At 42.3% G+C, this 13,322-nt stretch overlaps 1 protein-coding gene across 1 annotated transcript in view; it reads right to left on the reverse strand.

The window, feature by feature from the left end:
• Positions 1–3,014, reverse strand: part of LOC119659011 — a 66,676-nt gene extending 63,662 nt beyond the window's left edge. Inside the window, exon 1 of the mRNA XM_038066896.1 lies at positions 2,727–3,014. Coding sequence (XP_037922824.1) covers positions 2,727–2,784 — 58 coding nt within the window. The 5' untranslated portion in view covers positions 2,785–3,014. The remainder of the gene's footprint in view (positions 1–2,726) is intronic.
• Between the last annotated feature and the right edge of the window lie 10,308 nt (positions 3,015–13,322).

The raw sequence follows: 13,322 nt of genomic DNA on the forward strand, positions 1-13,322 counted from the left end.
CTTAATACATGTAGTGTATAATAGGATGGATTTCAACACTCGTGCGTAACCCATCCACCGACTATATTTCTTCCCCCGATGTTAGGTGACATCCTTTTGAATTTTTTAAGGTTTTGTGTAAATCAGAACCTTCTTAAAATCGGTTTAATATCTGTCTTTCACATAGATTTTTCTCGGAAGCAATTACACCTATTGACACCAAATTTGGTGAAAAGGTGGGAACTTTGAACGCTCACGCATACAGTGAGTTAGAGTATTTTACGTGAAATTTAAGATGAGGTGAGGATGAGGGGGTGTAATTTTTTTTACCAAATATAGTCATGTGAGGTATCAAATGAAAGGTCTCGATTAGTACTTTTTAAAACGTGTTTGGGCATTTAATTCACAAGAAGGGAGAGCGTAAGCTGCAAAAGGGTAATTTCTTTCAGGGCGGCATAATCAAAACCTACCCAACGGGAGGATCTGAAAATAACCAGGAACCTACCACTTTACGGTGCCCAGGCTCTGAAATACCTTTTATATTGCTATAATTTTTTGGTGATTTACTGGAGAACCCCCCTTAAACCAATCCTAGAATCATCGACATCATTTGTATAATATAGGCTATGATACAGAGCATGGTCTTATCAAACTTGATGAAAATCGTGTTATTACTAACAAGGTTATCATGGGTCAAATTTGGCGTTTCAGTGTAAATTCTAAAACTTTGAATGTGAGTAGCACCCAAAAATGGATAATAATCGTTGACGCAACAATCCATATTGAATCAGGGCCATAAAGTGTATCAAGTACAGGGCACTGTAGGAGGCAATGTGGTCAACACTGCGCTCTCCCGAGATTATTATCCTGATTTAACTCAGGTACTCATTCACAGCTGAGTCGACTGGTATCCGACTTCCAGTCACGATAACAAATCCCTTTGCCACCAGTGAGATTTAAACCGCCACCTTCATCTACGATAACCCAGCGCTCTAACCGCTTGATCTATCTGGACCAAAAGTGGATATTCTGACATAATGTTTGCATATACATTACGTGCTGGGAGGGGGATGTTTTTATAAAAGAACTACCCCAAAACCAATATCTGGACCCTGTTTGCAGCAGCCGATGTGTTTCTCGTCTCCGAAAGTAATCCCCAACACGTCCATGACAAAATGGACAAAATGGAGATCATTATGCCAGGTTTACCCGAGTGCAAATGTTTTGGAGCCATAATCCAAATACAACTTTTGAGGGATTCGTTACTGTTTCGAGTGTGTGCACCCAAGCATCTTGCTAATAAATTATCAGAAGACAGATCCTCGTATATCGATTTTATTCACTGTACAATCTGGGATCGATGGGAATTCTGGCGTGCTGAAAACTTGTGAAGGTCCCTTGACTCTTGTTCTGACGCCACTTGAGGAGCGGAGCGGTTGCATGCTATTAAGCCCTCGAAAAGATCGAATGTGTTCATATTTCTCCTCCGAAATACCCATGAAAGAACGTGCTTTTGATTAAAACCTTTTTACTATGTATTCTTAACACCATCTACTTACAAAATAAAATCGATTTGTTGACGGTAGAAGACTCCTTTAAATAACTGTTTTACTCGAATAATCGAGCAGGCGGCGCGAGATCTTGGGCTGCACATCAATGAAGGCAAGACAAAGTATATGGCTGCAACGCGAGCACGAAAAACCAACCAACCAACAACATCAAACCGCACTGGTCAAACAGGAAGTATAAAGGTAGGAGACTTCAACTTTGAGACCATTGATAATTTCTCCTATCTAGGGTCGAAAACCACAACCGATAACAGCTACGATGATGAAATCCGTGCACAGTTGTTGTCAGCCAACAGAGCCTATACCAGCTTACAAAAACCGTTTCGCTCGAAACGGCTCACCATAGAGTTAAAGCTCTTACTGTACAAGACAATGATCTTGCCAGTCCTTATATATTCCTCGGAAACTTAGGTTCTTAGCAAGAAAAATTGCGAACTCTTGACCGCGTTCGAGAGAAGAATTCTCCGAAGAAGTTTTGGCCCCCTACATGTGGATGGACAATTTCATAGCCTACATAACGACGAAATCTATGAGCGATACCATGACCGTCCGGTTGTGGATAAAATCCGGCTCAATAGATTACGGTGGGCGGGTCACTTAATCCGTATGGATGAGGATGACCCCACCCAGAAAGTCTATAGGGGAAATATCTATGGTAGAGAAAGAAGACGAGGCTGACCCTGCCTAAGATGGAGCCATGGCATAGGTCAAGAGGCCAGACAGCTTTTAGGGATATCGAATTGGTGGACCTCGGCACAAAACCGGGATGTCTGGTTGTTGCGCCGTTGATGATTCGAATAATATTTTCACGCGTACTTCACACATTAACTGATTGGGCAAGTCAATTCGATACGGTCAAATAGGTCAATTTAACCTTCTTATTAATATCTACTCTATAAAAAACAAACCCTTGCGTCATATGGGAAAAATCCACACTACGTTATTCATTATTCCATATAATTAATCATGGTTTTATCCAGATGCCATTGAGAAACGGGTTCTTAAGATTGCAGCAATAACTTCAGATGTTGTCTCCCATATTACATGCGCTATTTAAGTGCGTTTACATTTATTTATGCTTGGCTAGAACTAGAACAAACCATCTAGGTTTGCCCCCGCTGGAAACACTATCCAATTTTCCTTAAACATATTTCACTGCTATTACGAATTGATACTAACCAGTTAGAATAGGGGGCAAAAGGTAACAAAAGTAAATCAGAATCACCGATTGTTTCATCCTGGTTGATTCAAGTTAAATCACTGCACAAATTTTAAATTCAAATGCACTTTAAACTCGCTCCCTTCTTCCAGTTGTCATGCGATAACTTTTTTCACAGCAGATGCACTTCACATTAAGTATTTCTTTTATAGATCACTACGGAGAATATAATTCTCCCTGAATATATTCGCTGATCGCCTAATCAGTAACTACTATTGCTGGGCATTTTAACTTACTATTTAAGATCTCTAGATGTTCCCTGCTACTTATAGCTCGACTGGCCAACTCAGATTTTCTTTGAACTTGTTCAAGAGTATCTCCAATCTCTTCAAGTACATGCTACCACTTCAAATGATAGAATATAGAAGGAAGCTTTCACATTGTAAACGGCGCCAAGCTGGTTTACCAAGACTTTTTCGTACCCATCTTGCAATTGTTAAGTTGCTAGCAAAGCAAAAAGCTCACATTATGTCTGTTACGATCTCTCCAAAGTTTCTTCGATTTCCAAGTGCTTTGTGCAAAAGAAAGTCGTTTTAAAGGGTTTTGTTCAAAAGAAAATCTTATTAAAATCGGTTCACTGTCAGTCAGTCTCTCTTTTTATCGGGAGTTGAAAATCGTGTTTCAGTGTTTGATATTTTTACCAACTAAAACCACGCCCAAACTCCTGTCTCTTCCCCACAGAACAACCGCAAAGTATTACGTCGGGAAGACATGGAGCTAGCCTCTCCCTTCGTCCATCAAATGCATTCGCTATCGTACTTCTCTCGCCTCCTCTAACTTCCTCATCCTGCACTGATTCCGTCCCATCATGTGGTTAACTGCATTCTAGTTCTCCTGGCATGGAATAATTTTCCCAATTAGAGTTTCTGGTGTTACTGATCCTCCAAATGTCTCCTCATTTTCTCAGGGAATCTAAAACAATGAAAAAAGACATGCTCCGGGTCTTCCGAAATATCGTCGCCGCTGAGACAGTGAGGTTAGCTGTCCAATTCAAACCTATCCAGGTATTTATAGTATCCGCTACATCCTGTGATCAGCTACGTGAGATCGTAGTTTATCTCACCATGCGTTCTCTACATCCAAACCTTGATACTCGGAATCAATCTGTGGGACCATCGACCCTTTTCTGACCATCACTGTTGTTTCTTAACGATTCGTCCTTTTGGACGTTTTTTTGTGTCAATCAGAAGAAGAACCGGGCTCATCATAGATACCCGTCATCAGTGTCCATCGGCATCATTCCGGCCACCGCATAGGCTGCTTCATATGAGATGGTCCTAAAATCATAACACACTCTATTAGTGGTCTTTCTATAAACAGTGCTCATCTTTTGAGCATTCCATGTTTTCTGCAGTGCAATTGCCCAAACAGGTGCCGCCTAGAACGGTATAGACCTCACTACTCCAACTATAAGCAACCTATGGGTGCATCGCAGGCCTCCAACATTTCCCATCGTCCATGCTGGGTTATGCCAACATTAGACGGAGCACAGAGCCTTATGGAACACTTGCGAAGACAATATATTCTCTGGGTCCATTACTTGTGCCGTACCAGAATTTTCTACCTGTTAAATAGATGTGGAAAAAAGCGGTTAAGTAACCGAGCACACCAAAGACCGCCGGTTCCAGCTGCCCGAGTTGAATGCATCTTGCACAACAAGGGTAATCATCGCACAATACTTGCTAGTGCCCCGAATTTTCGGGAGCAATCTGTTTTCCCCATAGTGTCGAATAGACATGAAGGTTTATGATAAGATGGCTCACCTGGAGGCTTAGCAGGTTTAGGCAATAACACTAGTTTCTGTCATTTCCATGTCTCAGGAAAGATCCCATCCACCTTTGGTGGTATTTGGTTATTTGGTATACCATCGAGGGCCGGTGCTTTGTTGTCTCCCAGCCTACTGCAGTACTTCTTTCGTCGTTACTGGGGATATTACAGATACATCTAAACCGGTCTGCATAATGTTATTGCTTGTGCTCTCGTGAGGGAAGAAACCCTGGGCAATTTTCAGTATGAGATCAGTCCATGCATTTGGCGGAACTACCGATCCTTTGAATCTCCCCATTACAACCTTGTAGGTGCTTCACCATATACATATATTCGCCTCTGCGCAGAGTTATTTGAAGCAATCTCTCTTGGTTCGCTGTATAGTGAGCTTTAAGTTACTTCGAGCTTTCTTGTGGACACACTGCTTCACATGCCGACCAAAGATCAGACAGTGCAGTAAGTATTAACTCACCCATCGTTAGTAAATATAATATCTAACTGCACGAAAGCCTCCAAGAGACAATGCCCTCTTGCATTCCTCAATGAGCTTACCCATTCGGTGGCCCATGTACTGAAGTCAGCGGTGTTGACGACGTATTTTCCGACTACATTTAGCGCCTTTTTGAACTCAGGACACCTTCCACTTCCGGCCATATGTCCACTGTCCAGGTCCTTCTTTTAATCGCAATAAGGTTTATTTTCTTCGAACCTTCGTTTCTCTTCGAACATTTTAGCTCCAGCATGATATCCCCTTTTTGTTCCTCTGGATCCTGCTTGCATTTCTCCTAAATCTTTGAAATCAAGGTCAGCTTCCTTCCTTCTTAGCATGTCAGCATAGGAGCGCTTGAGGTGATTATCGCCTCGGGCCAGATTATCAATCTCTCCTTTCTCTTTTGGGGCTTTTTGCCTTAACCTTAGTTCAATTGGACGTTGGCTTCTTTGGCGACGGTAATGTTTTAGGCACTATTTTTCCGCCTACCACCCCTAGTGGAAATAGAGAATGAGTTGGCTTAAATGTTTATACACAGCACGAAAAGCGAAGGACACAACAGGGGCTGAAATATCCGACGAAACATCGGGAAGCGCAAAAAGCGAAGAAGGCTCGCAGAGTGATGCAGCACCTGCCACGGAAACGGCAACCCAGATCGCACCATGTGATGCTGTTGTGGAAAGAAGCACAGTGGAAACTACTGAAATTGACGAGATGGCTTTTAAAATAAGCCGAGTGGGAGCGATGTCGACTATTTTTGCAACAGTCGAAGAGGAAAGGATTATCAAGAAATGCACGGCAGTTTTGAAGCACATGGGGTTTGCGACGTTCCTCCAGAAAAACGTCAGCAAACAAGTGAAAAACGGGCTGATGGACCTGGATGAGCTCTTGTACAGAATTTCGTATTGCAGACAGAAAAAAAAACAGAAAATGCGCGAAAAGCAGAAACTGAGAGAGGCCTCTCATAGCTGGCGATCAGCTTTCCCCATTAAGCTGATGAAGGCAAGACCTTTGTGAAAGTGCTCAGCGAAATCCGTTATAGAACCAAGCCCGAAAATAGCGGAGCAAAAGTGTCTTCCATTCGGAAAACAAAGGCTGGTGGAGTCCTCATGATTTTATGTTCTGTGAAGCAGTTAAGGGGTTCCTGGGAGAGAAATCTGAGAGAGAAAGGCATTCAAGCGCGAATGTCCGAAGGTAACCGATGTCTGAATTGGTATCATCCCTACTAAGTCCCGAGGCCAAAAATTCACTCGAAGTTGCGATGCCATACGCGACGAATCGTCTCTAACAGCAGGAAAACCAGAATTGGTTGGTTAAGCCGTATGATACGAATCCGGGCGGCCCCAACCAAATGTTGCAGGTGTTTGAATTATGCGCTTACGTCTGCAAACTAGGTTCGGTGTTTGGAGGGGACCCGATGACACCCCAACAGAGGCATTTAACGCTTGCTTGAAGGAAGGCATTTTCCCTTCTCTTTGGAGGCTGCCTCGCTTTGGAACGTGGCGAGGCAAAGGGAAAAGCGATCCTGATTTGCCGTTTTCATACCTACTACTTTGTATGCTTGACACGGCTGGGAAAATATTCGAAAAGCTCATCCGAAGTAGACTCACTGACTTATCCCCACGGAAGTTCGACTTTAGAGCAGGAAGATCTACAGTTGATGCTGCAATACAAGTCGTGGATGCCGTTCGTCGAGCGGAGGCGTACAGCCACCGTCAGAAATGCCTTTAATTCCGTAAGATGGAAGGAGATTCTAGGTACACTAGGTAAAAACTTTTCACGTGCCGAACTATCTCCCACGGACATTGGGAGATTATCTGAGGAGCCGCTCCCTGTTCTATGAGACGTTAGAGGGTAAAAGGAGGATGCAGATCACATCGGGGGTAGTCCGTGGATCCATCCTAGCGCCGCACCTCTGGAACGCTGCCTATGATAGTTGCAACCTCGCTGGAAAAAACCGAAGTAGTCATCCTGACTAAAAAGAGAATTCCGACAATGCGTTCCATATCAATCGGCGAGTCCGGCAATCGAGTCAAAACCAACGGTAAAGTACCTTGGACTGACTTTTGACTCAAAGATTAGCTTTTTCGAGGAAGCAAAAGCAGCAGCGAACAAGGGTGCAGCTGGAGTTTCGGCCTTAAGACAGATAATGGCAAATATTGCGCGTCCTACATCGATCAGGCTAGGGGGTATATCATAAGTGTCTTACACAAGTACGGAGACGGGGAGTTTTGCGGGTGGCATCTGCCTACCGCACTGTCTCTAAACCAGCCATGCCTTTCTTGCTAAGGAGCGTAAAGCCATATACAAGTGCAAGGAAGAAGAGTGAAGGAAGGTGGTTGCTAGTGAGGAACGGCAACGTGTACTAAATGAGTGACAACTCTCTTGCCAAAATGAAATGAGGCAAATGGACTGCACGGCTCATTAGGGGGGCTGAATCGGAAACATAATATTATTTCCTTACCCAGTTCCGAAGTGAGCATAGAAGTTTTCAGTCTCACCTGTATAAGATTGGAAAGACATGATCTCCTGATTGTGTGTTTTGCAATGAAGTTGTGGACGACGCCCATCACACCGTTTTTTCTTGTGGAAGGTGGGATGGGAGTCGTCGGCAGCTCTATTTAAATACAGGGGATCTCTCTCCATACAACATTGTCCAGGAGATGCTGAGGAGCGCTGACAGGTGGAGCCGTGTTGCGCATTAGGTTCTTCTCGTTATAAAAAAGATAGAGCTCGACCGGTGGAGGAGCCGGATGGCAAGGGATTCCTTGAACCCACCCTTCTGCCTCTCCTTTGATCTGACAGCTCCGCAAGGTGGGAGAGCACGTGGGCTATCTCGAATGAATGTGATAAACGGTTCCGGTTGTTTAGTTAGTTTAGTCCGACGTTTGCGGGAGTCCAACGTTCTGTGCGTAAACGTATTCACCTACCCTACCCCAAAAAAAGCACTCTCCACTCTTATGGCTCTCACTATATGCTTGATTACTTGGTACACGTTATGTTTGTCTTCGATTAATTCAAACAACTCAACAATTTTCGTTGAACTTCTCCTGAATGGATATAGATCTCGATCCTAATCTGGCTCTCCTAAACCCTTATGCTCGGATGCATGCTTTTGCATTTTAGTTATAGGTATTCTAGGGAGTGGGGGTTTCGAAAGCAGCTTTCTTTAGCTGCTTGTAGCATTAGATGCATCCGTGCCCAAGCTGTCTACCACCTAGAAGCTGTCTACCACCTGCAATCGATGGATGTCGATGGCCTGCAGGCTGCTTGCCCACTCCCAAGAGAGTTCCTGCCCCGTAAGTTTACACACCTTCTCTTCGTCCATATTGGTTTATTATTCTGGGTGACCTTTCCACTGCCACTTTTATCACCGGAGAGCGTTTTCTTCCCATCTACCCGACCTCCTGCACACACACCTCCGAATTCATATGCATCAGGCGAGCATTCCCTCATCTGTATGAAGAGACGCGCCTAATAGAAGATCTGGCTTCTGACAAGCGGCTATACTAATGGATACGAAATTTGGTGACAACTGTGATCCCCCACACAAGTCGTAAGTTACATATTTCTATTTTGAGTTTAAGGGGGTCCTCATATATGCAAAAGGCGGTTTAACATTTTTTTTTCACCGTCTATAGATGAAATAATATTTTGAATTTCAGCTTAAAAAGCGCGAAACCTTTTACACCAGAAGCGTCCAGATTCTGGCTTTCCCATTTATTTATAGAAATCTTAAATTTATGGAAAATCCAGAAGTCGAGGTCGCGAGATAACAGCGGTAACAAAAGTAAATCAACTTTGTTATGAGAACTAAGCTCCGAGACTAGATTTCAAATTTGATTTGCTCTCTTCATTAGGGTAGAGGAGGAGGAGAGTTACTAACAGAGAATAGAATTCCTCTTGAATATATTCACAGACTATACGCTACTTCTCCTTCATTTCTTAGAATTACATTCAATCAGTAGTTTGTAGTAGCTTTGGGAAGAACCCGATTCTCGAAATTGCATTGAAGAGGTAACAGTCCAGTCTAAGAGAATGACCAAGCGTTAGACTTGTTAGAGTTAACCTTTCACCTAATGGTGCTTTTAATATCAACGGTGTTTGAGGGAAATGCACTTGTAGACATCGATCGGTTCAAAAGCTTCTGCTAAGGGAACCCAGAATACATGGCTCTTTTCTCATTGCCTCTAATTTAATTTGTGACAATTCTTTGCAAAGTTTCTCTGACTGTTGGTCTACGAGTCGTCCTTGATGTTTTTCATTTCGAGTCTTCAGAATAATTTAGTGTAAGGTTTCTTTTTTATTCCAGAAAGAGAATGAACAAAAGTCATTAGAAAAGAAGTCGACGGTGTTCTTTAGATTTCCAATCTAACTAAGAAGTAAGCCAAGAGAGAGGAAAGAGAAGAATTAAGAAAAAGAAGAAAATTTAAACCGAAAACTGTATACGATCTATACAATGGACAAGGGAAACCCATTGCCATCATGGAAAAGAATATGATACAGTCATGCAAAAAAAACTTAATAATACCCAATTTTTCGAGGTCCTTAAAGACCGACCCCACTCTCCGAATTCTACAAAAAAGATCGAAAATTCCCTGAAAAAATGCAATTATATCTTGGAAAATGTGTCAGCATGCAGAGTTTCAAAGCAGGTATTATAAACAATCCACTGTTTACCAAAGGTATAGAGAGCAGGTAATGGTCACAGGCAAATCATAGCAGCCGATAGAAAAGGTAGCTCTTTCTGGTTACCAATAATACGATTCGCTTCAAACTTTTCAATGTTATGCCCTATATTACTTTTAGGTTTTTGCAAAATTTTGTAACCCTGTGATAAGTGGAGTATGAATATACTTATCTACTATTATTAGCTTTAGTTGAACAGACTCCTTCAGTGCTCCAGTGCAGCAAATGTCAAATCTAGCTTCAAAAAATACTAATCGAGACCTGTCCGATATTTGAGATAGTCATATTCGTGTAAAAAAATGTTGCACCCTCTCTTCGCTCTAATGAAAACCCCCTTAAATTCCACATAAAACCATGCCTTTCATCGTATGCGTGGGATTGTTTAATCCATGTAAATTTGTCCCCCAAATTTCATCATAATAGGTTTAGTCGTTGTGTTCATGTGGCAGATAGTCAAACAGTTTTTTAACTACATACTTATTTTATTGAATCTTTTTAAATAGAAACTAACAATAATTTTTGTTTAGGTATTAGGGAGACCTAAGTTCGCATCGACTTGATGTCGGACCAGACCAAGTGGACAGAAAGTTGCTCTCACTCTTTATGGTCCACGGACTCCTCTTTTTGGGTTTAACATTCAACAAGTTCAAAAACTAAAAGAAGGACAAAAACGGTTACAGCTTCGCTCCCCTTTATAATTCCCAAAACTCAACAAGGGTGCGAATTATATCCAACGTAAATCCACCCACGGTTCGGGCCAAAGTAGGCCGGAGCTGGACAACTTGGGGATTAGGAGATGATGGCTGATGGCTACACCATTGTTTGAGACCTTAGCGCAGTTTTGCCGGTTCAGGACGAAGGTTACACGACAACATTTTTTGGGGATTTTTCATTTTGTAAACCACTTTTCAATTTGTTTTAGGTTGACTTTTAAATTTTTTTATGTAACATGAGGATTTTTGGGGATACTTAAAATGGCAGTACCACCTGCAAATGTTGAAGTTCTCAGATTAGGATCAGTTGGTAGAACTGACGTATAGATGATGTAGAGTGAGGGTTCAAGAACATTGTCTTGAACGACTCCAGCTTGAATGTTGTATTCGCGAGACGTGAAGCTTGTGTATTTCACCCTGAATTTGCGCTCCAAGAGAAAAGCGTCCAAAATTCCATGAAACTACCGGAAGCAGCTTCTTTATTTTAAAAATCAAATCTTGGTGCCACACTTTGTCGAGGGCTTGTGCTACATCCAGGGCACTCCTTATTTCAGAGACGATTCTGCCAAACTGGTGCTGAGGAATTACTTTGTTTTTCACTATACTATGGTATATTTTTGAAAGTATTACTTTTTCGAACACCTTTGAGAGAATGGGTGGCAGACTTATGAGCCTGTATGGTCTAACCTGCGTTTGGTCCTTCCCATATTTAGGAATCACTGTAACTTCTGAAACCTTCCAAGCCTTGGAGAAATAGGCGAGACGACGTTGAATATGTGAGTCACGTGAGTGATTGCGATATGTGGACCGTTTTTCCCGTGATTAGGTCATATCCTGGAGCTTTCTTTGAGGTAACTTATTCTCTAAAGACTTGAGCAACTTGTTTGGTTCCAAAATAAAAAGCTGGATATTTTTGGAAGCCTCGTCTGCATATCCGGCAAGTGGGGGACAAATGGTGTTTTGCAAATGCCGTCCCTTTTTCGGCATCAATTCTGGCCAGCTGCTGTTCGCAGATCTGCATTAAACAGGTCATTCGATTCCCCACTGAGATCAGCAGACGGCAGCTTCTGTAACTTTCTTGTAACTTGCCATGGCGAAAAATCAGTTGATGCAGTAGGCGATAAAACTCATAAGTAACTTTGCTTCGCCAATTGTTTTTTTATGGCTGGAGATCTGTGAACCTGCTCTAATCTTCTCAACTTCTGTTTTACTTGGACCACCTATTTTTTGGAAGAATGGAACACATTGTCGTGGGGTAAACTGCTGTGCGGCCACGGTCATTATTATGTCATTATTTCCTTGAATTTCAACAGGGCTTTGTCTATTTCACTTCTGGTCTTCAAGGAAGTGTTGATTTATGGAGTACTTATATACTTAAGGAAATTTCACCAGTTCGTCAATTTGATTGTTAACTCCCTGCTTACATCACTTGTTATAGAAGGTACGCTCGCAAGTATTATAAAGACGGGCGAGTGGTCTGAAATTATCTCATAGCACGACTCGCTCGCTATCAACTCAGTCTCAGATTTTTAAAAACACCAAAGTCAATCAGATCTAGGATGTTTCGTCGATCTGCTGGCCAATAAATGGGCCGCCAGATGAGTTGATGTCAAGTCTAGTGCCTCCTCCTAGCATGTTCCTCCTCTCTTGGGAGCGATCAGCCTGGATTCCCTTTGCAAAGGATTGTAATGCAGCAATCGTCTAGAAAATAACCCTTAACGCCGAATCTGATAAGTATTTCGATACCGCCGTAGGCTTTTCCCTCCGGATGCTTAGTGTCGTAGAAGCAATACCGCCCCGTTATGTCAATTTCTTTTTCAAAGAGGAAGTGTCGTACTTCCAGTTTATACTGGTTAATGCCGTTTGCATTCCAATAACATATTTTGAGCTGGCTCATTTGCTTCTGAGAAGGGCCTGTAAAATCTGGGTCTGATTGCGCATCATGTTTTCATCGAGACCATAAACTAGTTCATCGTTTGATTCAGTGTAAGGAGAAGTATTTCATGGTTGCGGGTTGGAGAGCTTGCATTTTCTTGGCTTTGAGGTGCGGATTTCAAAACGATAGCGTAGCCTTGTTGAAGTATGATTTTAAAGCCTTCAATCGCAATTGTACTGGCAGGGATGGTATTTGTTTCGCACCGTTGAATTCGTTGTGTGGGTTGCGATTTTTGCTTGATTTCAGCATAGACTGGGCAACCTCTGTAGTTAGCCGTGCGTGGTTGACAACAATTGCTATAGTTTTTAATCAGACAGTAAGATCTTAATAAGTTTATTTTTTCACACAGAACCTTAAAAGTAGGGAGGGGATAGTGGAAAACATAAAAAAATCGGAGTCATTTCGGGAAATGAGGTTACCGCCACTTTCATTCCGAGTGGCCAAGTGAGAGGGGTATTTTTGTACTTAGAGGAGGATTTTACGAATCCCAATCGATTTTTTTAGTAGTGGAAAAGTATGGCAAGTTAGTTAATGTATGCATGCCCTAAAATTATTTTACGTTCGAAGATAAATACTTCAGAAATGTCCACGGAAAAGCCTCTAAATACTTCGAAATAGGACGAAAGGAGCAGAATTTCCTGCCATGTAGGACGGACTTAATTCGGCACAGAAAAATATAACTCTCTTTCCGTCCATCACCTCAAGACACCATTCATTGTCTACGGCAGTTGGCCATCACTCAGAACCATAGAAAAATGAAGGGCGGGCGACACTGCGATAGATTGGAATTATTTGCTGATATGCCGATCACAAGGAACGCCTGTGGAATAAGATACTTAAGCCGTTCAGTTCTGGGCAGATCGCTGTCACTGACAGTCATAGTGCCTGTTTCATTAGGGTCAGTCGTCAAAAATGTTGTTTAGCTCAGATTCAACCGGAGACAATACTGCATGAAGAACAA

Source organism: Hermetia illucens, chromosome 6, assembly GCF_905115235.1.
Source record: "Hermetia illucens chromosome 6, iHerIll2.2.curated.20191125, whole genome shotgun sequence".
Taxonomy (NCBI): Eukaryota; Metazoa; Arthropoda; class Insecta; order Diptera; family Stratiomyidae; genus Hermetia; species Hermetia illucens.